At 49.8% G+C, this 24,776-nt stretch overlaps 11 protein-coding genes across 11 annotated transcripts; 5 read left to right on the top strand and 6 right to left on the bottom strand.

The window, feature by feature from the left end:
* Positions 1-230: 230 nt before the first annotated feature.
* Positions 231-4,279, top strand: NUU61_008906 (GTPase-activating protein BEM3; the record flags this gene model as incomplete). The annotated part of the gene is made up of 2 exons (XM_056659431.1): positions 231-3,699; positions 3,759-4,279. 2 exons carry the CDS (start codon positions 231-233, stop codon positions 4,277-4,279), a joined length of 3,990 nt encoding a protein of 1,329 aa, XP_056507724.1.
* A 678-nt stretch (positions 4,280-4,957) lies between these two features.
* On the bottom strand, positions 4,958-5,718 carry NUU61_008905 (uncharacterized protein; the record flags this gene model as incomplete). Its single annotated transcript, XM_056659430.1, has 2 exons — positions 4,958-5,598; positions 5,649-5,718. 2 exons carry the CDS (start codon positions 5,716-5,718, stop codon positions 4,958-4,960), a joined length of 711 nt encoding a protein of 236 aa, XP_056507723.1.
* A 227-nt stretch (positions 5,719-5,945) lies between these two features.
* On the top strand, positions 5,946-6,841 carry NUU61_008904 (18S rRNA methyltransferase BUD23; the record flags this gene model as incomplete). Its single annotated transcript, XM_056659429.1, has 2 exons — positions 5,946-5,968; positions 6,022-6,841. The coding sequence occupies 2 exons, from the start codon at positions 5,946-5,948 to the stop codon at positions 6,839-6,841; spliced, it is 843 nt and encodes a 280-aa protein (XP_056507722.1).
* Positions 6,842-7,449: 608 nt separating this feature from the next.
* On the bottom strand, positions 7,450-8,944 carry NUU61_008903 (isocitrate dehydrogenase (NAD(+)) IDH1; the record flags this gene model as incomplete). Its single annotated transcript, XM_056659428.1, has 5 exons — positions 7,450-7,537; positions 7,610-8,513; positions 8,604-8,678; positions 8,753-8,810; positions 8,915-8,944. The coding sequence occupies 5 exons, from the start codon at positions 8,942-8,944 to the stop codon at positions 7,450-7,452; spliced, it is 1,155 nt and encodes a 384-aa protein (XP_056507721.1).
* A 537-nt stretch (positions 8,945-9,481) lies between these two features.
* On the top strand, positions 9,482-9,802 carry NUU61_008902 (mating alpha-pheromone PpgA; the record flags this gene model as incomplete). Its single annotated transcript, XM_056659427.1, has 1 exon — positions 9,482-9,802. The coding sequence occupies one exon, from the start codon at positions 9,482-9,484 to the stop codon at positions 9,800-9,802; it is 321 nt and encodes a 106-aa protein (XP_056507720.1).
* A 507-nt stretch (positions 9,803-10,309) lies between these two features.
* NUU61_008901 (uncharacterized protein) lies at positions 10,310-11,103 on the bottom strand (the record flags this gene model as incomplete). The annotated part of the gene is made up of 2 exons (XM_056659426.1): positions 10,310-10,957; positions 11,011-11,103. The coding sequence occupies 2 exons, from the start codon at positions 11,101-11,103 to the stop codon at positions 10,310-10,312; spliced, it is 741 nt and encodes a 246-aa protein (XP_056507719.1).
* A 319-nt stretch (positions 11,104-11,422) lies between these two features.
* Positions 11,423-12,570, top strand: NUU61_008900 (proteasome core particle subunit alpha 7; the record flags this gene model as incomplete). Its single annotated transcript, XM_056659425.1, has 5 exons — positions 11,423-11,425; positions 11,489-11,554; positions 11,632-11,790; positions 11,867-12,193; positions 12,253-12,570. 5 exons carry the CDS (start codon positions 11,423-11,425, stop codon positions 12,568-12,570), a joined length of 873 nt encoding a protein of 290 aa, XP_056507718.1.
* Positions 12,571-12,790: 220 nt separating this feature from the next.
* On the bottom strand, positions 12,791-13,533 carry NUU61_008899 (lumazine synthase RIB4; the record flags this gene model as incomplete). The annotated part of the gene is made up of 3 exons (XM_056659424.1): positions 12,791-13,199; positions 13,261-13,426; positions 13,491-13,533. The coding sequence occupies 3 exons, from the start codon at positions 13,531-13,533 to the stop codon at positions 12,791-12,793; spliced, it is 618 nt and encodes a 205-aa protein (XP_056507717.1).
* Positions 13,534-13,822: 289 nt separating this feature from the next.
* Positions 13,823-16,293, bottom strand: gfa1 (glutamine--fructose-6-phosphate transaminase (isomerizing) GFA1; the record flags this gene model as incomplete). The annotated part of the gene is made up of 6 exons (XM_056659423.1): positions 13,823-14,043; positions 14,125-14,286; positions 14,363-15,756; positions 15,833-16,064; positions 16,148-16,218; positions 16,289-16,293. The coding sequence occupies 6 exons, from the start codon at positions 16,291-16,293 to the stop codon at positions 13,823-13,825; spliced, it is 2,085 nt and encodes a 694-aa protein (XP_056507716.1).
* Positions 16,294-17,656: 1,363 nt separating this feature from the next.
* On the top strand, positions 17,657-21,286 carry set1 (histone methyltransferase SET1; the record flags this gene model as incomplete). The annotated part of the gene is made up of 2 exons (XM_056659422.1): positions 17,657-21,131; positions 21,183-21,286. 2 exons carry the CDS (start codon positions 17,657-17,659, stop codon positions 21,284-21,286), a joined length of 3,579 nt encoding a protein of 1,192 aa, XP_056507715.1.
* Positions 21,287-21,567: 281 nt separating this feature from the next.
* NUU61_008896 (RNA methylation protein TRM112) lies at positions 21,568-22,090 on the bottom strand (the record flags this gene model as incomplete). Its single annotated transcript, XM_056659421.1, has 2 exons — positions 21,568-21,822; positions 21,905-22,090. 2 exons carry the CDS (start codon positions 22,088-22,090, stop codon positions 21,568-21,570), a joined length of 441 nt encoding a protein of 146 aa, XP_056507714.1.
* Positions 22,091-24,776: the final 2,686 nt, after the last annotated feature.

Below are 24,776 nucleotides of genomic sequence, written 5' to 3'. Positions count from 1 at the left end.
CCCCCCCCCCCCCCCCCCCTTTTTTTTCTTGGATTTCTTTTCTTTTTGCTTCCTTTCCCTTTCTCAGGATCAACTAGGATCATTGTCTTGGCCACCGCTTTCTCTTGCGTTAAGCTTCAACTCTCGGGGGAAGACCCACGATCTCTTACCCGCCCCCTCCGGTGCCCTCGCCTCGTGTTCTCCCAACGTGAACCTTCCCTGGCCCATGCGCAACCTCGATCCTTGCAGCAATGTCGCAGATCCCGCGACGAGGTAGTGGTGATGATGGTTCGCCATCCCCGTCTGCTTCGACTGCTAAAAATCAGCCCGCCTACCCGCCCCTGAACAGCGGTCTTCCCCCTCGGGATTCTATGGGAACACGATCGGACACCCCGTCGTCGCGCCCTGGGCCTGCTGCCCGCCAAATTACGCCTTCTCCGTTGCACACCAGTTCACTGCCCCGGTCCTTTGTTCATGACGATTCTGCTTCGTCCCAGAGCCCGCTCTCTCCCAGATCCAGTGCCAACGCCTCCCCTTCTCAGAACCGCTCGCCCATTACCCGCCCAGCTCATGTAACATTCCCGGCGCCCCCATCCAAAGCTGCCCCCAATAGCTCCCAGTCACCAGAGATGACCAGTGCAGAGTCGGCTGACACGGCTGACCGACCTGGAAATATGCCAAAGCCCGCCGGGGTAACAGAGCCCAATCGATCTGCAACATCCTCGGTTAGCTCTCTTCAGTCGATGCCCGGAGATCGTCCACGCCGTGTGTTGCCTCGCACCTCGTCGATTGATTCCGCAATCTCTTCCCTATCCTCCGCCTCGCAGAAATCAACTTTTGACGCCAACGCTTTAAGCCCAGCCGACATCAGCAATCTCATCAATGCGGCTGGCTCGGCCGAGGCAGTGATTGTGCACCTTCTGAAAGAGAAACACCATGCAGCCTCCCAAAATTCGCAGCTCTGGAAATTGGTTGACAAGCAAAGGACTTTAATCCTTGGTCTAAACAAGGATCTTGAGCGCACATTCAAGGAGAAGGAGAAGTACAAAAAGAAGCACAAGGAGGTTCAAGACTCAGTGCCCCCGCTACCGACGGCGGAGCCATTGGCCTCCTACACCGAATCAACGTCCAAGACCACTTTAGAAAAGGCGAACGCCGAGAAAAAGAATGAATCAGGACCAGATGACTTGTCCCTGCCGTCGGAGACATCGAAGATGCGTTCGGCCGTGGTCGTGGATTCCACCCCCCGAGGCGATCTATCGCCCGTTGACAACGAAGGAATCAAGCTTCCACAGCCAAGTCGCAAACCGCCACCTGCGCCCCTGAAGCTACAGCAAACCGGCAATGCTAGGACGGAGCCTTCGGAAACAGACTCAGATTCTGATTACGGCGATGTCCAGGAAGTGGATGAGACGCTTGGCATGGACCGCGGAAGGAGAAAGACGAGAGAAGAAGATGATCGAGACCGCGAAACGACCCTGAAGAATGAAGTGGGCACATATGGCTCTACCGGGGCGACTCAGTCCGGGATGTCTCAGAACTCACGGGATACCGCTACTTCGGTTAGCCCAGAAACAGTCCCTCGGGAACTGTCAACACGATCGCCACCAAATGTTGGTGGAGCTGATTCCCTAGGATCAATCTTGAACTCCCGGACTCCGCAGGTGGCATCTTCCAACGGCCGTTCGAATATCTCCATTCCCAAAAGCCCTGGGCTACCCTTGAGTCCGAGACCAGAGGACCGACCCCTCGGTTCTCCCCTACCTCGAATGCCTCGGGACATGTCGAATTCCATGGCGTCCCCATCAATGGCCACCGGGTATAATAACCTCTCAGGGTTGCCCCTCTCTCCGCGGACCACAAACTACCCTCCGCCATTCACCTCTGGAGACTCCCATATCTCAAATGGGAACCCCGCCGGCCTTATTCCATCAATCGATCCCACAGTCAAGATCGACAGCCCGAACTCCCCACAGTTTTTTGGCAGCAGCATCTATCAGGGATTGGTGTCTGAGGAGTATCCCGGCTTGCTTCTGCCCCCGAATGCTCTTCCTTTGATTCAAGTCACGGTATCCTCCTCACGGCTACGTCCTTCAAGGAATAGCTACATGGCCACCAAGCCGTTGGATGAGGAGCCCGTCTTTACTCTCAGCGTCATCTCTCGTTCCGAAAACTCGGAGCTCTGGCGTGTGGAAAAAGTCATTGCGTCCTTGCCCCAGCTAGACCAGCAGATAAGACAATTGTCCTCGTTCCCTGGGAAGTTGCCCGATCGAAGCATCTTCAGTGGCCATTCCCCCGCCAAAGTAGATGCGAGACGCGCAGCCTTGAATTCTTACTTTGACAACCTGCTAGACACGCCCATGGATGAGAAAGCGGCATTGGTTATCTGCAATTTCTTGACAAGCGACGCCATCGAACCAAGAGACGACGAGACGAGCCTCCTCAGGGGGCACGTGCAATCACGGCCTGACACACTTCGTGGTCCAGACGGAAAGCCTCGAAAGGAGGGATATCTGACCAAGCGAGGGAAGAACTTTGGCGGCTGGAAAGCGAGGTACTTTGTACTTCATGGGCCCGAACTAAAATACTTCGAGGCGCCGGGTGGTCCTCACATGGGCACTATTAAACTGTACCATGCCCAGATTGGCAAACAGTCACAATCTTCCAGCACCCAAAGCACGCCGCCTCCGGGTGCCGATGATGACTCTGACAATCAATATCGCCATGCGTTCCTGATCTTGGAACCCAAGAAGAAGGATTCATCGGCGCTTGTGCGACATGTACTTTGCGCCGAGAGCGATGACGAGCGTGATGCTTGGGTCGATGCTTTGATGGAATACGTGGAGAACCCCTCGTCCGAGAATGAGGGACGCAGCAACACCTCGGCCAAGACCCAAACGCAGAGCCAAATCAAGCAGCCGCCTCCCGCAGCCGCAACTAAATCGAAGTTGTTCGCTAGCAACGGCAGCAGGAGAGCTGGCAGAGGGGTCGAAAGTCCAGATCAGGATGCTGGGGGCTTCGTGCAAGGGTTCAGTTTTGATGATGCAGTTGCGGCCGAGCCTCCGATTCTCGGGTCTTCGCTCGAACAGGCCCCTCGATCGCCACGGATCCCGGCCGCCCTTTCGACAGACTTGAGAGACATGAACCAATCTGCCGTTGATCCGCCGCTGCAGTCTCCCAAGATTATCTCGGCGCCCACCAATGGTGCGGTCATTCAAGACGTGGAAGCTTGGGGCAATAAAGCAGCCACGTCCACCAAAGAGAAGAAGCGCAGCATCTGGGGTTTCCGTACCCGATCCTCCTTTGATCTCGCCTCCCAGGCCCAGGCTAGCAATGACGTGGCCGTGGCAAACCAAAACATCCAAGCAGAGCGGAAAGATCCAGTCAGAGCTGTCTTTGGAATACCCCTGACCGACGCTGTACGATTCTGTGCGCCACAGAATGTGGATGCCGAGCTGCCGGCGGTGGCCTATCGCTGTATTGAATACCTCCACGCCAAAGGAGCAGCATCTGAGGAGGGAATATTCCGTCTGAGCGGCTCCAATGTCGTGGTCAAAGCGTTGAAGGAACGATTCAACACCGAAGGCGATGTTGATTTTTTAGCTGGCGATCAGTACTATGACGTCCATGCAGTCGCTTCTCTCTTCAAGCAATACCTTCGGGAGCTTCCAACTACCGTGCTGACGCGGGAGCTTCATTTGGACTTCCTTCGAGTTCTCGGTATGTCTAGGGAGTGCCTTGCTCTCTTGAATAACTCCAACACTAATTGCTTGCAACAGAACTCGATAGTCGACAGAAGAAAGTCGCTGCCTTCCATTCACTAGTACACAGGCTGCCCGGACCAAACCTAGCCTTGCTGCGAGCACTATCGCAGTTTTTGATTGAGATCGTGAACAACTCCGATGTCAACAAAATGACGGTTCGGAACGTGGGCATTGTCTTTGCCCCTACCCTCAACATCCCGGCACCGGTGTTCTCGATGTTTCTCACAGACTTCGACAGTATTTTCGGCGACTCTTCCAATCCCACCCCAGCAAATGTGGAGCTGACGGTCGACCGCACTCTGTTGGCCGATGATGTTCGCTCGCCCCGCCACCAAATGTTCTCGGATATTCCCACGCCCTCGTATAACCAAACCTCGTTTCGGGTCACGGGGGATCTTCCGAATAACCTAGGTGACAGCTCTCGAGCTCAGCATGATACCGGGTTCGTCCCGATGCAGCCCAGCTACGACCAGCCGGCCTACCAGAATGACATGTACAACCCCCGCCAGGAGCCTCTGGTCCGTTTTCTTCATTAAATGGAATGTTGTCACCGAGCGATGATCCCCGCTCAGCCAAGTCGAAGCGACGAGAGAGTTCAATGCTCTTCATGGAGAGCGGTAGGTGATTCTAGCCTGAGAATGCCGGCGTTGATGTCGCCCGCTGATGCATGGCCCCCAGCTTCTAAAGACTCTACCGCCCAGCAGGGCAATTAAAGTGCTCAAGCAGATGCCCCTGACGCTGCCATGACTTGTCGTCTGTTCCGACACCCTACTTTCTTGGCAACTCAATACACCGGGGGCCATACCAGCTTGGCCTGGACAACTTACGATGTGCACTGTGCAATGATGACACTCGCAAGGGAATGTCTTTACGATAATGGTAATCGAAATAGGGAGCCCTGAAGGTTTTCTGTTCTTTCTCTCTTTCTTTTTCTGGTTCTTTTTTTGGGATGTCATGGAACTCCAGTGGATCATCGTTTATACCCCCCTTCTTCTTATTTTTCTTTTCTCTTCCTCTCTTTTGGTCTTTCATTTTGCCTTTTGGATTTCGAGCGGTTCATGTGCAGCCTTTTCTATGTGATTTGGCCATTTGTGTAGCTACGAGGTGACGATGTTGAACAGCAAGCCATTTTTGTTGTTTCATATGATACAAGCTTCTTTATTCGCGCCCATGGGTTCTTCCACAACATATATTATCCCCGACTATTCCACGGTTCAAAACCGTCTCGTCCGCTCTCCCCTCCAGAGGCCCATGAGCTCGCCATTTTCCCGGGCCCAGTCTCGCACATTATCCACCAATGCCTTGGCCATGCCCTTGTTCTTGGCTTTTCCATCAGAAGGACCGCGGCTATGGCCCAACCCAGTTGGCGGAACATGGTCTCCGGTAGCATATTCCGAGCCCATGCTGGGCAAAACATTCTCCCCGGCGCTGAGACTGACAAAGAGAGCGAAAGGAACCAACCAAACACAGAGCCCAAAATATGAAGCTACCTCGGAAAAGGATGGCATTTCGTCGTAATCGACTTGATACGGCTGACGCCAATTATTCTCGGTGCGCCGGGACGAGGGCAACGGTTTGGAAAAGTGGCGAAACCATAGCCAATGATTGATGCCGACCAAGAGACACGATAGAATGAATAGTGGATCGGAGAGTTTGACAATAGGAAACCGGCGTAGATTGCTGGCGTAGACCAGATGGGAAACGACGCTGAGGAGGGATAGGAACAGTGGAAAGCGGTCGAAAATGACTAGGAGAATCTGAACCGTAATGATGCCATAGATCAAACGACTTAGTAGCCGACGGGCAAGCACGGTATGCTCTTCCACAAGTTCTGACAGATAATAGAGTCCGGAAGCTAGCCTGGGAGTCAGTCGGGATGCTTTGAATTCCGGTTGAGCTCCTTACCGATGGCTAGGGTGAGAAAGACAAAGCCAACAATCACCCCCAGGTATCCTACCAACGGGAGAATCCACATGATAAAATGTCTGAGAGTGTACTTTGATCCAGTAGGCTTCAAGGTGTGCAGGAATCTCTCCCGGGGGGTTGGTTGAGGGAAAGAAGCGAGGTGGTTCGATGACGCTTTGGGGATATTGATGCCTCAGGCTTGACACCCCACGGCGATCTCCAACCCCAAAAAAGGAAGAGAAAAAATCGCTTGTTATTCCTATCTCTTCAAACTTGCCCATCCCACCCTTTGCCACCATGTCACGTCCTGAAGATGTTCTGTATGATCAACTGTATCCATTGCTCTCAGCTGAAGCTAATTCGTTCTACACAGTCCTCCCGATCTGTTTTACAATGACAATGAATCCCGCAAGTACACGACCTCTTCCCGCATCCGCAATATCCAGGCCGACATGACCAATCGGGCCCTCGACCTCCTCGATCTAAAAGCACCATCTTTGATCCTCGATGTCGGATGCGGTTCCGGTCTGTCTGGTGAAATCCTGTCTGATCTTCCCTCCGAAGAAGGCGGGCCGCACACCTGGATCGGCATGGATATCTCGCCAAGCATGCTTGATGTGGCACTGCAGCGCGATGTCGAAGGCGATTTATTCCTTGCCGATATCGGGCAAGGCGTCCCATTCCGGCCTGGCACATTCGACGCCGCGATTAGCATCAGTGCGATTCAGTGGCTGTGCAATGCGGAAACCAGTGATGTTAGCCCTGAAGGTCGCCTACGACGGTTTTTCGAAGGCCTTTACGCCAGCCTCCGCCGCGGAGGCCGGGCTGTTTGCCAATTTTACCCCAAGAACGATACCCAGCGCAGCATGATTAGTGGCGCAGCAATGAAGGCAGGCTTTGGGGCCGGTATCCTCGAAGATGACCCCGGAACCAAAAACAGTAAATTATACCTGGTCCTTACCGTCGGTGGTGGTGGCTTACAAGGAGATATCACCGGGGTTGTTAATGGCATGGATGATGTCAACGTCCTGGATGCCAGGAAAAGGGCCATGGAACTGAACAATGCCAAAGGCCCACCCCAAAAAGGTGACCGGGCCTGGATCATGAAGAAGAAGGACCAAATGGAACGAAAGGGGAAAGTCGTGAAGTCGAACTCAAAGTATACCGGCCGCAAAAGGCGCCCAGCCTTTTAATGCGACGATCACACCACCCTGTGTGCTGGGGGGACAAAGTGACCCTGCTCCTATTTCTGGCCAAATGTCTGGCCACATTACAATCGCCCAGCTAGTGAGGCAAGACCCACACGCATGGTGCCTCGCTCTTACCAGAAAGCTAGTGATCTCCACGTCGTTTCGGAGCACGACTCGGGCAAGCGCTCGCGCGAGAGGGGTTCACCGAACAGGTGAAGATGTTTTATCGAGTGCCGGCTGAATGACCCGAGTGAATTCCGTCGAGGAAGCCGGGAAGTCACAACACGCCAAAAGCCCGGGGACTTCACACCCCAGGAGTCACGCCCGCCACTGGAGGAAAGAAACTGTGAAGCAGTCACGGAAGAACGTCTGGGAACGCATGCGCGTGGATATAGATGATGTAGAACAATGCAAGGCTCTCCATACTTCAATTGCACAATGGTCTATTGCTATAAATCTGCGAGGAGACGAGTCGAGCGAAAATGGGGTAAAAAGATAATACATAAATGAAGATCACTCCGGCCGATCCATGGCATGCAATCCACTTTCTAACAGGCCAGAGCCATCCCCAGTCGTAGCAGTATTTCACGGCAGGCAGTCTGTGCTCAAATTTACAGAGCCGCCTCCATCTTGTCCAGAACAGCTCGGGTAAATTCATGAGTGGTAGCCTGACCACCCATGTCGCGAGTTCGGGTTTGGCTGTAGGAAAGAATGATTAGTATGGGACTATCACTTTAAAGGTTAAAAGGTTGGGAATTGGGATTCACTCACCCCTCGCCGATCACATCGTAAACCGCCTTAGAGATGCGGTTCGCGTGCTCATCCAGACCCAGGTGACGGAGGAGCATGGAACCAGAGAGGATCATGGCGCTGGGGTTGGCCTGGTCCTTGCCCTTGATATCGAGACCCACGTGGCGGCAGCCCGGCTCGAAGACGGCCACGTCGCGACCCATGTTGCAGCCAGGAACCACCCCAGGGCCACCCACGAGAGCAGCGCCAACGTTGGACAGGATACCACCGTAAAGGTTGGGCATGACCAGCACATCGAATTGCTGGGGGCGAGAGACAGCCTGCATGGAAGCGTTGTCCACAATCATGTCGTTCACCTCCAGGGTGGGATAGTTCTCCGCGACTTTGTGGAACGTGCTGCGGAAGAGGCCGTCGGCCAGCTTCATGATATTAGCCTTGTGAATACAAGTGACTTTCTTCCGGTTGTTGGCGAGCGCAAAGCCCATGGCAAACTTGGCGATGCGCTCAGATTTGGCGCGGGTGATGATTTTCAGGGACTCCACCACGCCCTGCACTGACTGGTGCTCCAGGCCCGAGTACTCGCCCTCGGTGTTCTCACGGATGATGCAGAGGTCGACATCCTTGTGACGGGTCTCGTAGCCCGGAATGTTCTTGATCAAAGAAATCGACGCGTAAATGTCCAGTTCCTGTCGAAGGGCGACGTTGAAGGACTGGTGGCCCGATCGTTCCACTGGCGTGAACAGAATTCCCTTCAGGCCTAGCTTGTTGCGCTTGAGCGACGCCAGGGATTCCTTGAACAGCTCCTCCGAGTGCTTGTTGCCCGTGTCCACACCGCTGACATCGACTTGCTCCCACTCGATGGGCACGTTGTCGGCCTTGAAGATGGTCTTGACCGATTCGGCGACCTCGGCACCAATGCCATCACCTAGCACGAATCAGCACGGAACAGAGGGGGGCAAAAGAGTTAAAGAAAGCAAAAGGCCTTTTCTCGGCGCAGCAGTGATTGGGGACGTACCTGGAATCAGAGTAACCGTGTACTTGCCGCCGTACTTGGTAGGCTTGAAAATGTCCGATTGCACACTGGCAAAGGCTAGTTCGTCAATGTTAGCCACGTATTCAATCGCTTTCTGGGATCATGTGAGGCGGCAGGGAACAATGGCGTACATCTCGCGGGAATGGAGCGACCGAGGGAAGGCGCCACGGAAGCACTGCGAAGCAGAGTCTAGAGATATCGGTTAGGCCGAACATGGGGGCGACAGACACATGAACACATGGACAAAGAAAGGACAGGGGGGGGGGGGGAGGGTCGATTCGATGGAGACATACCCGAGCAGGCTGTGCCGTTCTCGCGAACATTTTCACTCTGGTTCTTTTGGAGATTCAACGAGGAAGTCAATGGAATTGGGGCAATAGGAGAGTGGAATCCAGAGGGGGGGAAAGGATCAGACTAAGGGAAAACGGAAAAAAAGCGCGCCCGGATGGACTCGGCATCGCGCGACTGTGGGTCTCCCCGGCCCGATCTTATCTTCCTCTTTGTTCCTCCCAGTCCATCCATCCCAAGTGTTCTTATTGATACCTGGTTTGGGTTATTCAGCCGCTGGAGTTCTTATTCACCTCCATCTCCGGCCATGACTCTATTGAACTTCTACCCCTCCCATGTCAATAAGATCTCCCGAGATCATGGACGATTATGGGTGTCAATAAGTCCTTTGTGAATAGCTCAGCTTCGAGTATGGACTTCTCGGGGGCCTGCGGTTGAACGAATATAAAATCCTTCCGGTCTTCTCGATCAAGTTCTTGTTCAACACGATCTCCATCTCGCTCTCTCTCTCTCTCAGAAATTCAAATTCTACTGTCCATCTTCTCGCTATTTCACCCATCCCATTCTTCAAGATGAAGCTTCTCTCTGTCGCCCTTGCCATGCTGGCCGCCTCCACCGTCCAGGCTGCTGCTCTCCAGAAGTGGTGTGCCCACCCCGGCCAAGGCTGCTACAAGGTCAAGCGTTCCGCCGAAGCGGTCGAGGAAGTCAAGCGCTCTGCTGAGGCTCTCGCTGAGGCCCATGCCGAGGCCCACCCCGTTGCGCTCCAGAAGTGGTGCGCCCACCCCGGCCAGGGCTGCTACAAGGTCAAGCGTACCGCTGAGGCTGTCGATGAGGTCAAGCGCTCTGCCGATGCCCTTGCCGAGGCCATGGCTGCCCTCGATGAGGAGGAGTAAATGTAAGCCACTGAAGGCTTTTCCTGTTGGTATGGGGTATTGACGGTACTAATCCCATTCCTGGCAGCAGTGTCTAATGCACCTCGAGACTGTTGACGCTAGCCGTTTCAACTAAGCCTATCGAATTGACTAATTTCCGAAGGCGCTATGTTCAGCGTGACGCTCGATGACATCCTGACATTTGATGAGCAGTGCCCGTTGGCGAAGAGGAGGGCATATGATAATACGTCCATGGCGAACACTCCTTTTTACTGACATTGGCCATGGCATTCTTTCCCCCCCCCCCCCAGTTTATGCATTTTATTTGAAGCAGTTGATGGACACAGACCCAGAAAATGTATCTAGAAAAGAAGAAATCCTTTGTGTTGGAGATCGTGACAATTTTTTTTTTACCCTTGATACTCAAGTAGGGCCTTGGAGCTACGTGACCTTGACTCTGCTCAAAGGTGCTTCAGTAGACATAGTACAAAAACAAAAGGGTTCATTTTTCTTGGAGTTTTATCGTTGTCAAAATGGAACCACACCGTATCTGGGATCATGACGGTTCATCTCATCAAAAGCCCCATATTGTGATTCCATCGGCCCCAGCCCGGCATGCTGCCAACATCCCCGATCTTGATACACAGGATCTCTGGACGGGGCATAGGGTTGCCCCGTTGTCGGTTCCTTTGGAGGGACATGGCCTGTATATCCATTTATCATGTATGGTTCCGCATAATCCTTGCCATCATCGCTGTCTTCCTCGGAAGAGGCCATCTCGAGGTCTTCACCGGGGGAGAACTGCAAAGTCTCGGTCTGCTGTTGCAATGGTTTCGAGTACAGCAACCAGGTTTGGACCAACCGCTGTCTCTGCTCCATATCGGCATGCTTGAAGAGATCCAGCTGGCTAGGAGAAAGAGCACTTGGATTGAGCCCATGCTGAGCCAATATCCCATCGACAGACAGGGAGGGATCAGGCGTAGAAGGAACAGCCACTTCCTGGACAGGGTTTGCGTGGGGAAAAGCTACGTGGGAGGAATGGTGGTAGTGTTGAGTGATGCTGTAAGAGATTGTTGCTTCTTTACTCGGTGGACGTTCCATCGTCATTTGCTTGTCAAACAATGCAGCAAGCTCATCTTGCACCTTCAGATGGCTCTCAGCAGCGGACAACCCACACTGCACTTGGTCAGGGACTTTGATCAACTAAGTAAGGATGACATCAATACTACCTGGTGACAGTGGGGGTTCTCAATGAAGACCGCGAGAGCATGGGATAAATCGGACAAGTGCCCGCAGACCGGACACTGATAGATAGAGGACATGGGTCAAGTCAAGGGAAACCAAGTATGTACAAGAGAGCAGAGAGGAAGAATAAGCTGTTGAGGGGTCTGCATAGTGTTAGAGAGGAAGGAAAATGCTATGGATATAAGATGAAAAGATGAGTGGTGCTGCCCAAATGTGCCCAAGCAGATGCTATGTCAGGTGACCAAACAGGCAACTCCCGTGACGCAGCTGTCCCGAGCTTCCCTCTCTGTAGCTTCGCCTATCACTTCCCTTCCACTCCTCTCCCCCTTCCAGCTCTGCTATCTGTGGCGTGTCTTTCTCTTTATAAGATTTACCTGACTACATCCTTGCAAAATCATGGTGGGCTCCGTCTACCCAAGACCACGCGACTTGAAGCCAACAGCTAACGGATTTCTGTGATAGACATCAATTGGCACAGGTTATGACCTTTCCAACTCGGTCTTCTCGCCTGATGGCCGGAATTTCCAGGTCAGCGCGTCCTCCTGAAAAGCTCATGATCCAGTTCCAGGCCCCACCTTCCCACTTCCTGCTAACCAGTCCCGTAGGTCGAGTACGCCGTCAAGGCAGTTGAGAATGGAGGAACCGCAGTCGGCATTCGGTGCAAGGATGGAGTTGTCTTGGCTGTGGAAAAGATCATCACGAGCAAGCTGCTAAAGCCCGGTGCTAATAAGAGAATTGCGACGGTGGATCGCCATGTCGGCATTGTGAGAAGACCCCCCTTGACCCTCCATCAGATTGTTAAATGATTCGCTTGTGGCCTATTCTAATACAGGCGCATAGGTATCTGCTGGGCTAATCCCTGACGGTCGCCATTTCGTTTCTCGGGCCCGGGATGAGGCTTCCTCATGGCGAGGCATCTACAAAGGCCCCATCCCGACTGCGGCACTCGCCAATCGGCTAGGTGGGTATGTGCAAGCGTACACCCTTTATTCCAGCGTACGGCCATTCGGTGTTACCGCCATTGTTGGTGGATGGGATAGCGAGGAAGAGCTGGCGGTGGATGGCCAGGTGGGCAGTGGGCCGAAGTCCGGCTCCGGTGGAAAGGTTGAAGGCGCCAAGGCAGGAGGGCCTGGCCTCTACATGATCGAGCCGAGCGGGCTCTACTGGGTACGCGATGACTCGCCCCTTTTACATTGGACTTAACCCTCGCTGACAGTGAATGCCAGGGCTATTATGGTGCCGCAACTGGGAAGGGACGGCAGGCTGCCAAGGCTGAATTGGAGAAATTAGATCTGAGCTCCGGCAATCTGTCTTTGACGGATGGTGTGAAGGAAGCAGCCCGCATCATTTACGTTGCGCATGAAGACAGCAAGGACAAGGAATTCGAGCTGGAAATGTCATGGATCAGCTCGGTTGACGGGCCGACCAAGGGCCGACACGAGGAGGTGCCCAAGGAGCTCGTGGAGGAAGCCGAGAAAGCCGCAAAGCGGGCCTTGGAGGGAGAAGACGAGGAAGAGGAAGATAAGGGCCATATGGAAGAGTGAACGTGTACTTGATGGATAGATCCGGCGAAGTTTTAATGCTATGGTTCTGCAAGGTTGTGTCTCCAGCACGATAATCGGAGCATTCTAGTGAAGACCAGCCGTCTTCACAGGAGCTAAAAGAAAAGAATAGAAGAATCAGAAGACCTAACACAATTGGTTCAGATGAACAGTAGTCGGGTAGTCCTTAGCCCGTCGACATACATGCAGGTTCGCAGTGGTTTTAAACGATCTTGCCCTCGGTCCAATCTCTCCTCTTGGAGCCCAGCTCCACGGCTGCTTGGCCCCAATCTTCGCCGTGGTTATGCATGCCACTTTTGCCTAGTCCGGCCCTCTCCAGACCCTGTTCTTCATTGAGAACTGTCAGCAGCCCAAAGATCACGGGCACGCCAGAATCCAGCTGAACCCGCATCAGTCCGTGACTGACGGCGTCGGCAATGTATTCAAAATGCATGGTCGCGCCCTTGATCAGGACACCAATGGCAATAATGGCATCGAACGGTTTCTTCGGACTGCCCGACGGCGACTGGGTCGCGGATTTGCTCAGGTCTGTGGTTGACGATGACAACAAGTCGGTGGCACTGATGCCTTCGGCGGAGGAGCTTGCTTGGAGCTGGGAGGCCGCATAAACCCTAAGAACCGGGGGTGTTAGATACGTGGACTGCGATCGCAATGGCATGGTTGCCAACTCACCGCTGGACACCAAACGGCAGTTCATAGCTGCCGGGAACGGTCTGGATCGTGATGTTGTCCTCGGTTACGCCCGCTGCCAACAAGGTCTTCTTTGCGCCCGCGACAAGCTGCTCGATGATCGCGGTGTTCCACCGGGCGTGGACAATCGCAACACGGAGTCCGGAGCCTAGAACAAGCTGTGGTCAGTGGACTAATCACGTCTCCCGAAACTGAGGGGTTCATTTCCTCACCGTCGTAGGTCGGAGCAGCACCGGGGCCTTTGATGGTAGTCATGGTGGATTAAACTGAGGTTAGAGACAATAAAATGACTAGGATCGAGGGTACAAACAACAACAATGCAAAGGCAGGAGAGATTCCTGATATACGAAGATACGAAGAGTTTCACTGACGAAAACATCCCGGTGGGGCAAAGGCGGTCCGAAGACGGCAAAATCGCTGGAACTACAGAGACCAGGTAGAGCGATATCATAAAAACACAGGTCCATTCTCCCGAGTAAGCTAGCACACAAACACCTAAAGATAGCAATGTCATAGCGGTCGTCTACCCCTCCACTCGCCTGGTTTACTCGACCGTAACCGACTTGGCCAGGTTGCGCGGGAAATCCACATTCAGGCCCTCCCCGACAGCAAGCCAGTAGGAGATCAGCTGCAGCGGGATCACGTTAAGCAAGCCCTGGAGACAGTCCACAGTCTTCGGGACCACAATCTTCTCGGTCTGTGCCGCGGAAAACTCCGGGTCATCTTGGTTACAGATCACAATGGGTCGGCCACCGCGAGCAATGACTATAAAAGAAAAGAAAAAGCCCGGGTCAGTATCAACAGTTTCCAAATATATATATGTATATATAAGCAGAATGCACTTACCCTGCTGGTATGCATTCAGGGACTTGGTGAACAAGTTGTCCCGGGTCAGGATCATGATGATCGGCAGGTTCTCATCCACCAGAGCGAGAACACCATGCTTCAGTTCACCGGACATGACTGCCTCGCAGTGAAGGTAAGAAATTTCCTTGATTTTCAGGGCACCTAAAATCCGAGAGGGAACAAAATTAGGTTAGCATAATGGGTCTCTCGGTAAAGCAGGAGAACAGATCCAACTCACCCTCGAGGGCAGTAGGGAACTGGGCACCGCGGCCCAGCAGGAGCAAACTCTTCTGGTGCTTAAAGAACTTCGCACACATCTCCTTGATGGGCTCATTCAGGTTCAAAATCTGCTTGAATTGCTCGGAGACCTTGCCAAGTCCCTCCACGATCTCCTCGCGTCGCTTTTGCTTCGAGGCGCGATCTTCACTCAGTGACAGAGCAAACATGACCATGGCCACAAACTGTGAGGTATACGCCTTGGTAGATGCGACACCGATCTCGGGACCAGCGTTAATGTGCACACCGCAATGGGTGAGGAGCGAAATCGACGATCCGACCACATTGACGACACCAACGGTCAAAGCACCCCGTTCAAGACAGTAGCGAAGTGCCATCAACGAGTCGGCAGTTTCTCCCGACTGGGAAACAAACACACAGGTGTCGTCACGGAACACGGGCGCCTGTCGGTCGAGGAAATCCGAAGCGAGTTCGACAGCAATGGGGATCTCGGTCAGCTCTTCGAAAACCCCCCGCACAGCCATGCAAGAGTGATAGCTAGTACCACAGGCAATGAAAATAATTCTCCGACAACGGCGGATAGTAGAGATGTATTGACGAAGGCCACCCAGGGTGACCTTCTTGTTGACGGCGTCCAGACGACCCCGCATGGTGTTGACCACGGACTCGGGCTGTTCGAAGATCTCCTTCTGCATGAAGTGGTCGAATTTGCCCTTCATGATCTCCTGCAGCTCGAGCTCGATGGTCTGGATCGCACGAACATTGGAGGTTCCATCGTCCTTGGTCAGGCGGTGGATGTTCAGCTGGCCCTCGTGGATGTGGGCAATGTCATCGTCCTCGAGGTACAAGACCTTCTTAGTGTGCTCCACGATGGCGGACGGGTCCGAAGACAAGAAGAACTCGGCGGGCTGGGGGATACCATCATCCGACAGGAAGGCCCGCGACTGGGACCGGTGCAACAGCGACTTGTCCGGCGGAGCAAGGAGGCTCGTGGCGGACTTTTTGGCGGCAACGTTCTGGGAAGCCTGCTCGGCGGGAAGGGCTCCCTCTTCCGAAAATTCGACATCGACGAAGTCCACCTTCATCTTCTTCGAGGTCTTGACGCCAATCACCAAGGGAGAACCCTTGCGAGCCGCAATCACCTCATGGGGGTAGTGAACGGACTTGATCAGCAGACCAAAGGCACCTTCGAGCTCCTTGATAACGGCCTTTGCCAAAACCGTGAATTCAATATCTGGATGTTGATCGTACAGGTACTTGGCAAGTTTGGCGATGCACTCGGTGTCAGTCTCGGTCTCGAAGCGGAAACCCTTGCTCTCCAGCAGAGCCTTCAGCTCCTTGTAGTTGGTGATGATACCATTGTGAACCACCGAAAACTCCCAGGTGTCATCGGAGCTATGAAAGACCACCCAGGTTAATATTTTCTCGTTCTCTTGTCTTATTTCCTCTTCCCCGTGCAGGAACAGCTTACCGGTGCGGGTGGCAGTTTTGGCGCGAGGGCGTTCCGTGGGTGGCCCAGCGAGTGTGAGAAATTCCAGCATGAGACTCAAAAGTCTTGGTCATGTCAGGCTTGCTCTCCGCAATGAGCTCCTTCAACTTTTGGACCTTTCCAACTTCCTTGAATGCACAAACTTCATTTCTTTTGTTGCCATCCACGGCCATGCCGGCCGAGTCGTAGCCTCTGTATTCCAGTCGTGAAAGACCTACAATGCCGATGCCGAGTTAGCCAGAGTGGGCCCCTCCAAGGAAAGAAAAAAAGAAGAGAGAGGGATTCGGGGCTACCCACCATTGAGAAGCGTGTCAATGATGAACTTGCGGTCCCTCTCGACGAGGTAGTTGATGTAACCGAATATTCCACTAGAAACAAATGATTCAGTGAGTAAAAGCAAAGGGGAAGAAAAGCAAAGAGGGGGAGCTCGCCACGTACCACATGATGGGCAGAAGATACCAGAGCAAAAACAAGCAATGGAATTGAAGAGGGGGGGGGGGGTAAAAGAGAGAGAGAGAGGACAAAGAGGGACAAGGAAGAGGAAGGAAGACAAAACACCGAAACGTATTTATAGAGAGAGAGAGAAAGAGAGGAGGGGGGAAAGGGAAGGGAAGAAGGGGAGGGGCGTTTTATGATTAGCTTGACCGCCAATAAGGGCCTTCTCAGGCGACACCCGAGTTTCTAAGAGGAATCGGCCAAGATGTCTCACTTGGTGAGACAATGGAATGGGATCCACTGGATGAAAAAAAAAATATTATATTATATTAGTACCTGAAAATAAAATAAAAAGGACATATCCAGCTGGTTCCTTAGGTTGGTCTAGTCATACTCCTACTTCTACTCTACTTATTTATATCTATATATTCTATATATATCCTGGATCTCCATGGATCTCCCTAACGATATCCTCTACTAGGGGAATAGTACCAAATCAATTACGTCCGATGAGATCAAATGCTCAGAGTCGGCATACCAGGACTGACAATAATAGATATATTTTGATTTTGATTTTGACTTTCAATGGTCTAATGTCTTATTCTATTCTATTCTATCTATTCTATTTTTGGGTGGCCTGAGGCTGTATCCAAGCCCCAGGGACATGTCTCACGGAGATCTCTCTACAGACCCGTGGACCATATACAAATTACCGAAGTCAGAAGAAATCGAATGAAATAGAATATAAATATAAATATATTTCTTTTTCCTATGCAGTCTATATTTATACCATACCTAGAGACAGTCCGGACGTTCCATCCATCTAGGTGGCAAAGTCCGATGCTAAGTTGGTGAAAGAATCAACCTACTAGGTAGATACCCAGGGAGACGAGAGTATGAAGAAGTAGAATCAGTAGCCCTGGAGAGGTACCTAGGGAATAATGAAAAGAGCAAGGGTGATTGAAGAGTGTCTTCAGTCCCGCCTGTCCCCACCATTCTCTCTCTCTTCCGCCCGATCGCGTCTTCTGTCCTTCTGCAAACTCTGGAAATTTCGCGTTGGCTCAGCCTTTCCCTCTACATTCTCCCAAGGCCTGAGAAACGTTTATCGGCATCGGAATATTTGACACGCTCTGTCTCTTTGTCTATTATACCCCCTCATTTCTCCCCTGTCTTCCTTTTTTCTCCCTCTCCTTTGGTCTCGTCGCGTCATTCATTCCCTCTTTTTCTCTCCTTCTCCCTCTTTCGACGATTCAATTCTGCCGTGCCGGGTCCCTCCTCGGTCAACAAGCGATTGTAATCGCTGAGAAACAATCAAGGATGCTGCCTTTTGGCTGCGCCACGGTCGTCTCTGGCGTGTAGCCGTCTCTCACCATGTCACGCGCCTCGGCCGGCTTTGCAGACTTCTTTCCAGCCGCCCCATCTGTCCTTCAACAGAAACGCTTCAAGACCACGGAACGACGAGGCAAAACACATAATGGTGAACAAACCTTGGAGACAACCGCAGACTCCCCAACGCTCATTTCGGCTGCACCGGCGTCCGGACCTCCACATGAAACCCCATCGGGAGACCAGGAATCGACCCGGACACCATCAGAGATCGTTGCCATTGAGTCGGCTGGCGCTACAGCTTCAAAACCCTCGAATGGAAGCTCTTCACTTCTCGGGGGATCGGTGAACCCCCAGCTGTCACATATTGATACCCTGACACCACTCACCAATGCAGGGTCATCCCCTCCCCGGAAAGCGACCAGCCCATCGCAGTCCAAGACAGCCGCTGGCAATTCACCAGCAAATACCTTTCGACCCAACCCGGAAGTCGCCAAGTCCTCCATCACCCCCGTTCACACCCCACCAACCCCCTTGTCGCAGACACGCCATCTTGAAAATGTCGCCCGAGGCTGCAGGGCTGTGTATGATCCAGATCTAGACAAGCGGACATCTTCCAAGGACAAGCGAAAAAAGCCCGAATATGTGGATATCCTCGTCAATAGCCAAGACGGTTCTCCTCCTGACCCTCGTCTGGCGATCTCCAATTACACCCGTGGATCCGCCTGCAAACAGAAAACAAAATATCGCCCAGCTCCCTACAACTTGAAGCAATGGCCATATGATGCAGTGACGAGCATTGGACCAGGCCCCCCCATCCAAGTGGTGGTAACCGGATTTGATCCCTTGACACCGATGGCTCCGATCAGTGCGCTTTTCTCTAGTTTTGGCGACATCGGCGAAATGAAAAACCACACAGATCCTGTCACGGGCCGGTTTCTTGGGATTTGTTCCATCAAATACAAGGATACCTCATCGTTTCGAGGAGGGGGTCCGGTCCCCGCATCCAGTGCGGCAAGGCGTGCATATTTCGAGTGCAAAAAAGAGCAGCGGATTGGAACCCGTCGGATCAGGGTCGAGTTGGACCGCGGGGGAATTGTTTCAAAGCGAATGGCGTCAAAGGCCGTTGAATCGCAAAGACTGGTCTCTAAGAACAATGCCGCAGACGCGCGACCGGATGCGCCAGCGACAAAGAACGAGCCACCACCGACAGCGCCGAAAGGACCTTCGGGGAAATCTTCACTGCGCCCGGGGATCCCTATCCCGGATGGGCCCAGGGCCGGCGTTCGGTCCCCTGCCGTCCAGTCGTTGGTCGAAGACACACTGATCTTGAGCCAAATCAAACGGGACCCCTATATTTTCATTGCTCATTGCTACGTTCCCGTCCTGAGTACCACGGTCCCGCACCTGAGGAAAAGGCTCAAGCTATTCGGCTACAAGAACATCCGTTGCGACAAAACTGGTTACTATATCATCTTCGAAAATTCACGACGCGGCGAGGAGGAAACCGACCGGTGCTACCGATTATGTCACATGCAACCCTTGTTCACCTATATCATGAATATGGAAAGCCAACCCTATGGCAATCCTCATTACGAGCGCAGCCCTAGCCCCGAACGTCTTCAAGCTGAGCAACGCGACAAGGCCGAAAAAGAAGGGGCAAGGAGGGAAGCTGACTTGGATCTTGAGGAGGAAAAGAAGCAGCGCGCCATGGACTTGGATCCTTGTCGGGAGGTCTTGTCTACCATCATTCGTGATCTGAGGGACAAGCTTCTGGAAGATGTCAAGTCGCGCATCGCCGCACCGGCCTTGTACGACTACCTTGACCCTAGCCGACATGCCTCGAGAAGGGAAAAGCTTGGAATCCCAGATCCAGAAGGCACCAAGCGGTCCACTTTCCGGGTTGATGTCGACAGCACCCTAGGAACCTCGGCTTCTCGGTCCGAACTCACCGCAGGGAGCAATCCTCTGGGATCCTCAAACCTCAATGTGCTTGCGCTTCCTCGTATACGGAAAGCTCACGGTCTTGATCATGCGGGTGCAGCCTTTCTGGACGAACGGCGCCGGCAACCATTACGGAGAAGAGAGGTGCGACCCCTCTATCATCGCCTACAGCAATTGCACGAGGATGAAGATTCCGATGACGATCAACGGACCCCACTCACCAGAGATATCGACGAGCAAGAGAGTCGACCCCTCAGCCGTGCAAGTTCTACATCGTCGGAATCTGAGCAGGATGCAGAATATCGCTCGGACACTACCGAAGCACTGCAAAGAAATGAAGGTGGCCAAAATGATCTCGAGGGTACATCGGATGAACTCGATGGGCTCTCTCCCAGGTCTCGCAAAAGGAAGCGGTTGACCGACGAGCATGATGCACGAAAGAGACAGAAACAGGACGACGAACTTTTTGGCCTCGACTTCTCCGAGAACACTGAGCTTGAGCATACAGGTAGCCATTCGGGGGCACCTATAGGTATCGAGACGGGACCGACCCATGCCCAACGAGAGGAGCAATTCTCCACCCTAGTTTCAGGTAAAGGTGTCGTGCGCGAGGATCTTTCTGCGAGTGAAACGTGGAAATCAGGGCCACTCGAGGAACCGAGAACGGAGATTGACTGGGGTGTGTCCAAAGACGAACCGCGTGCCACGGTTGAGGATGATGTTAAGGCTACCCTGGATCTGGATGGATGGCAGCAGCTGGTGAAGGACGAAGAAGATCTACAATTCCTTCGATACATCTTGCTTGAGCAGCCGAAATCTCAGATCGGAAACCTTGTCGCATGGGCATGGAGGCAGAAGGAGATCAAAGCTCTCAACCACCTGGCAATCGGACCCACGCACGATAAGATCGGCATCCCAGGATATTATGTTCCCAACCCCACCGGCGCCGCCCGGACTGACGGCCGGAAAAGAATTCTCGAGGCAGAAAAGTCCAAATACCTGCCACATCGGATCAAGGTCCAGAAGGCTCGAGAGGAGCGCGAGGCAATGGCAAAGGCCGACCCCCAGGCAGCTGCCGCCGAGGCAGCAAGGATTGCCGCGGCAAAGACTATATCCAAGTCGACGTCGAGGTCGACGCGGGTGAACAATCGCCGGCTCATCGCGGATATCAACGCACAAAAGCAGGCTCTCCCGACTTCCAGTGGCGAAGGAGATGTCCTTCGATTCAACCAGCTTAAGAAACGAAAGAAGCCTGTCCGCTTTGCGCGGTCTGCCATTCACAACTGGGGTCTATACGCAGAGGAGAATATCACTGCCAACGACATGATCATCGAATATGTGGGCGAGAAAGTGCGCCAGCAAGTCGCCGATATGAGAGAAAGGCGATATCTGAAGAGTGGGATTGGCAGCAGCTACCTTTTCCGAATCGACGAGAACTCGGTGATTGATGCAACAAAGCGAGGCGGCATCGCACGCTTCATCAACCATAGCTGTACACCAAACTGCACTGCCAAAATCATCAAGGTCGATGGCAGCAAACGAATCGTGATCTACGCGCTCAGAGACATTGAAAGAGGTTCGTGGACTTTCACGTGGTACGCTCAAGCAATACTGACAATTTCACTAGACGAGGAGCTCACGTACGATTACAAATTCGAAAGAGAATGGGACAGCGACGACCGAATCCCGTGTCTCTGCGGCTCGACCGGCTGCAAAGGTTTCCTCAATTGAGAGAAGGTTTCCAAGACCCAGTTTCGTGTACTAGTCTCTTTGTTTATTTCTTATTCTTTTGTTCATTGGTCTCGGGCTGGCGTTGATCGGGTGAGCGGTTCGGATGGAAAGGTGTGAGCATTGGAGGTTCGTCTCAGCGAAGGTGATTTCATGAACTACAACTCCCATGTACAATACAAATTCGAGGAATTCTATGCTTGATGAGGCAGAAACCCACTGGGCGATGGAATTGGGCCGATGCTATCAACAGGATAATTAATGTAGGGGGGCATCTAACCCTCTTAACTCAAACTGGATGGGGCGTTAGCGAGCATAACCTCTTGCTGATTGATGATATTTCTCTTACCTAGGTGGCTGGGAAGGAGGAAATTGGCAATTCCTTCTTTAATCATGTATTCGTGGCCGCAGTTTCCACAGATCAACTTCCCTTCCATGACTTGGGTCTCCATCAGCAGCCGGTGCAAATCCTGGAGTGTTTGCTCATTGTTGAGGGCCTCTCCCTCCGGTTTGGATTCGGGGAGGCTTGGGAAACCTAGCTATTTTGATCAAACCAGAAACAAAGAAGTCAGTTCTATGTGCATCTTGGGGAGGGGGGGAGGGGGTGAGACACGACACTACCTCATTTGCAGTGACCCGTAAGCCTTCCCAGTCAATCCGAGGAATTATATTGCGGATGAATTCAGGTTGAAAATTCAATTCTTGTTGCTCCAATTCGGCGTCATGGAAATGCAGAGGAAAGGAAGTTGGCGATGTCTTGCACTCCTTGACAGCGCATGTCACAAAGTTGGCGGTAATGACTTTCATATTGTTTTCTTGGGTTGTATCAAGTCCTCAAGTCCCCTTGCGATTTTCAGTTGAACGCTGTCAGGCCGGTAAGAAGAGGCACCTAGGACACATATTAAGAGAAGATGATCCTTTCTGCGCTTGATAACGGAGTTCCTAAAAAAAAAAAAGGTAAAACCCCCACCCCCCACACTTGGTGTCACGTGGATATTATCGATAACAGGCCTTTTGAGAAACATGACCATTCTTGCTGAAGTACACTAATCCATAATAGCCGTCCCCTCGAGTCGGACCCACAGCATTCGTTGTAGGAGATAGACTTTCTCCCTCTTTTTTAAGTTAAGGCTACTCCGGTAGCGCTAGTCGTAGTATATCTTTATATATAAATTTAGAAATTTAATATCTTAAGCTATTCATAAATATAACTATTTAATTCTAGTAATTAGTAATCTCGTAGATTCTGCTATAGTTTATATGTTCCGCGGTTCTCTGATTAACTTAGGGTTATATCTATAGTTTACGAAGGATAGTGTTTCTTTCGTGGTTGCGTATATTACATTATTATACGCGAATTACGCTATAGATAATAGCCCTACTTAGTTATTTTATTAATAGTTTATATAGTGTCTTAGGTACTATTCTAATATTTAGCTAATTTGTTCGGTCTAGTTGTGTAAAGAATATACTTAGCAGGGTATAAGGCCTATCAATGAGGTAAAGAAACAAAGGGAAGAAGCAAGGGAAAGTAGTATATCTTTATTACTATTAAGACTAAATCTTATCTTACTAGCTTGTAAAGGGTCTACAAAGATGGTGAGGCATGAGGTTATTCCCAACTAACGGAAGGGGTGAATCAGGTGATATCATATAATCCTGAAGGATATCGGAACTCGTTACTTAATCTACTCTACAGTGGAATAATCACGATATATAATAGAGACCTAATTGTTTATATTATCGATAACGCGTAGGAGTTACGAAGATATTATATAATAAATTAATACTCTTATATCTAGCTAGTAAAATAAGATTTAGTCTTAATAGTAATAAAAATATATTATTTCTCTTACTTCTTCCTTTTATTTCTTTATCTAATTAATAGGTCTTATACTTTACTAAATATATTCTTTATAATTCTAAATCTTCTTTTTCGATTATCTAAAGAAATAGGATAATCTTATAGACCTAATCTATTATAATATATTAAAGTAATACTCCTAAAGAGATATTATAAACCTTTTTATCCGAAATTAACTAGCTTTAATTAAATAAAGATCTATAAATTATCTAAGAAATAATCAAAAAACTTTAATATCTATAAGAGTTATAATAAATAGTTTAATAAATAAGAAGTTAGATTAAATAAAGGAATATTATTAAATCTTTAATAAATTAATAATAAAATTAGGGTTCATCTCCTACAAAAGATAAAAACGAGATTAAGATTTAAAATATTCTAATATTCTTAATTTATTCCTCTCTTTAGTAAAGAGAAAAATAACTTTTAGATCTCTTTTTTATTTTTAAAAGAGCGCTATAGAAGTATTATAATAAGAAATAATAAATTATTTTAGCTTTATTATATATAGAACTTATTTATTAATAGAGATAGTATTAATATATTACTAAAAAACCTAAAGAAAAATAGTGAAATATTAATATTTTATAGACTTATTTTAAGAATTAGACTCTCTCTTTTATTAAAAATATTATAACTCTTAAAATCGATATTATAAGATACTATAAAGAGCCTATTAATATCTAAAGTAGGATCTATAAGAGTTTTATACCTTTTTAGATTTATTAGAGTAATACTTTCTTTACTAAAGTAAAAAAGAGAGAGTATTTATAATATTCTCGAAATTTACTTATAACCTTAAATAATATATATAAGAATATATATATAAGCTACCTAAAAACTAAGATAGGATAGTATCCCTAGCTATTTATTACTAGAGATTACTATAATTAATATAAAAACGAAAAGGCCCTAAAACCCTTAAAAGATCTATAAATAAGTAATTTTGGATAAATTAGTATTAATTAAACTATAAACCTTAAGGACCTAAAGAAAGGATCTAAGAAAGAGAAAGGAATCTAATTAGAAGAGATAAGAAAACCCCTTCGATATTATATTTATTAAAATAAAATCTATTTTACTAATTACTATCCTAATAAATTAAATAAAAGATTAATATATAAATAGCTATTTAGATTAAGTTAAAAAATAATAACGAGTTAATCTAAATCTTCTATAGCTAACTCTATTACTCTAAATAGGAACTACAATTTATCTTTATATTTTAATATTACTACGGAATAAAATTAAAATATATATAAATATAGATATTTACGCTAAAATTAATATTATTAGTATTAAATTCGCAGAAAAATATAAATTATGAAAAATAAAGCTATTATTAATATTATTAAGAATAGTAGATAATTAAGAACCCTTTTTATATAATATATATAGAAGATATTTATTATATTTACTAACTTTTAAAGAACTACTAAATTAATAGTTCGCCTTTATCTTACAATTAATAAAAAGTTTTATAAATAAAGAAATCTAATCTTATTTTTAATAATGATATTTATTAAGTATTATATCTATATTTTATTATAGAACTAATATTAGTAATTTAAAACTACTAAAATTAAGTTAATACTAGTTTAGGAACTTATAAAAGAATATCGAAAATAT

The sequence above is a fragment of the Penicillium alfredii genome, assembly GCF_028826965.1.
Source record: "Penicillium alfredii strain IBT 34128 chromosome Unknown utg000011l_segment0_segment0, whole genome shotgun sequence".
Lineage (NCBI taxonomy): Eukaryota > Fungi > Ascomycota > Eurotiomycetes > Eurotiales > Aspergillaceae > Penicillium > Penicillium alfredii.
The sequence above is the reverse complement of the archived record's forward strand: the minus strand, read 5'-3'. Positions and strand labels throughout refer to the sequence as shown.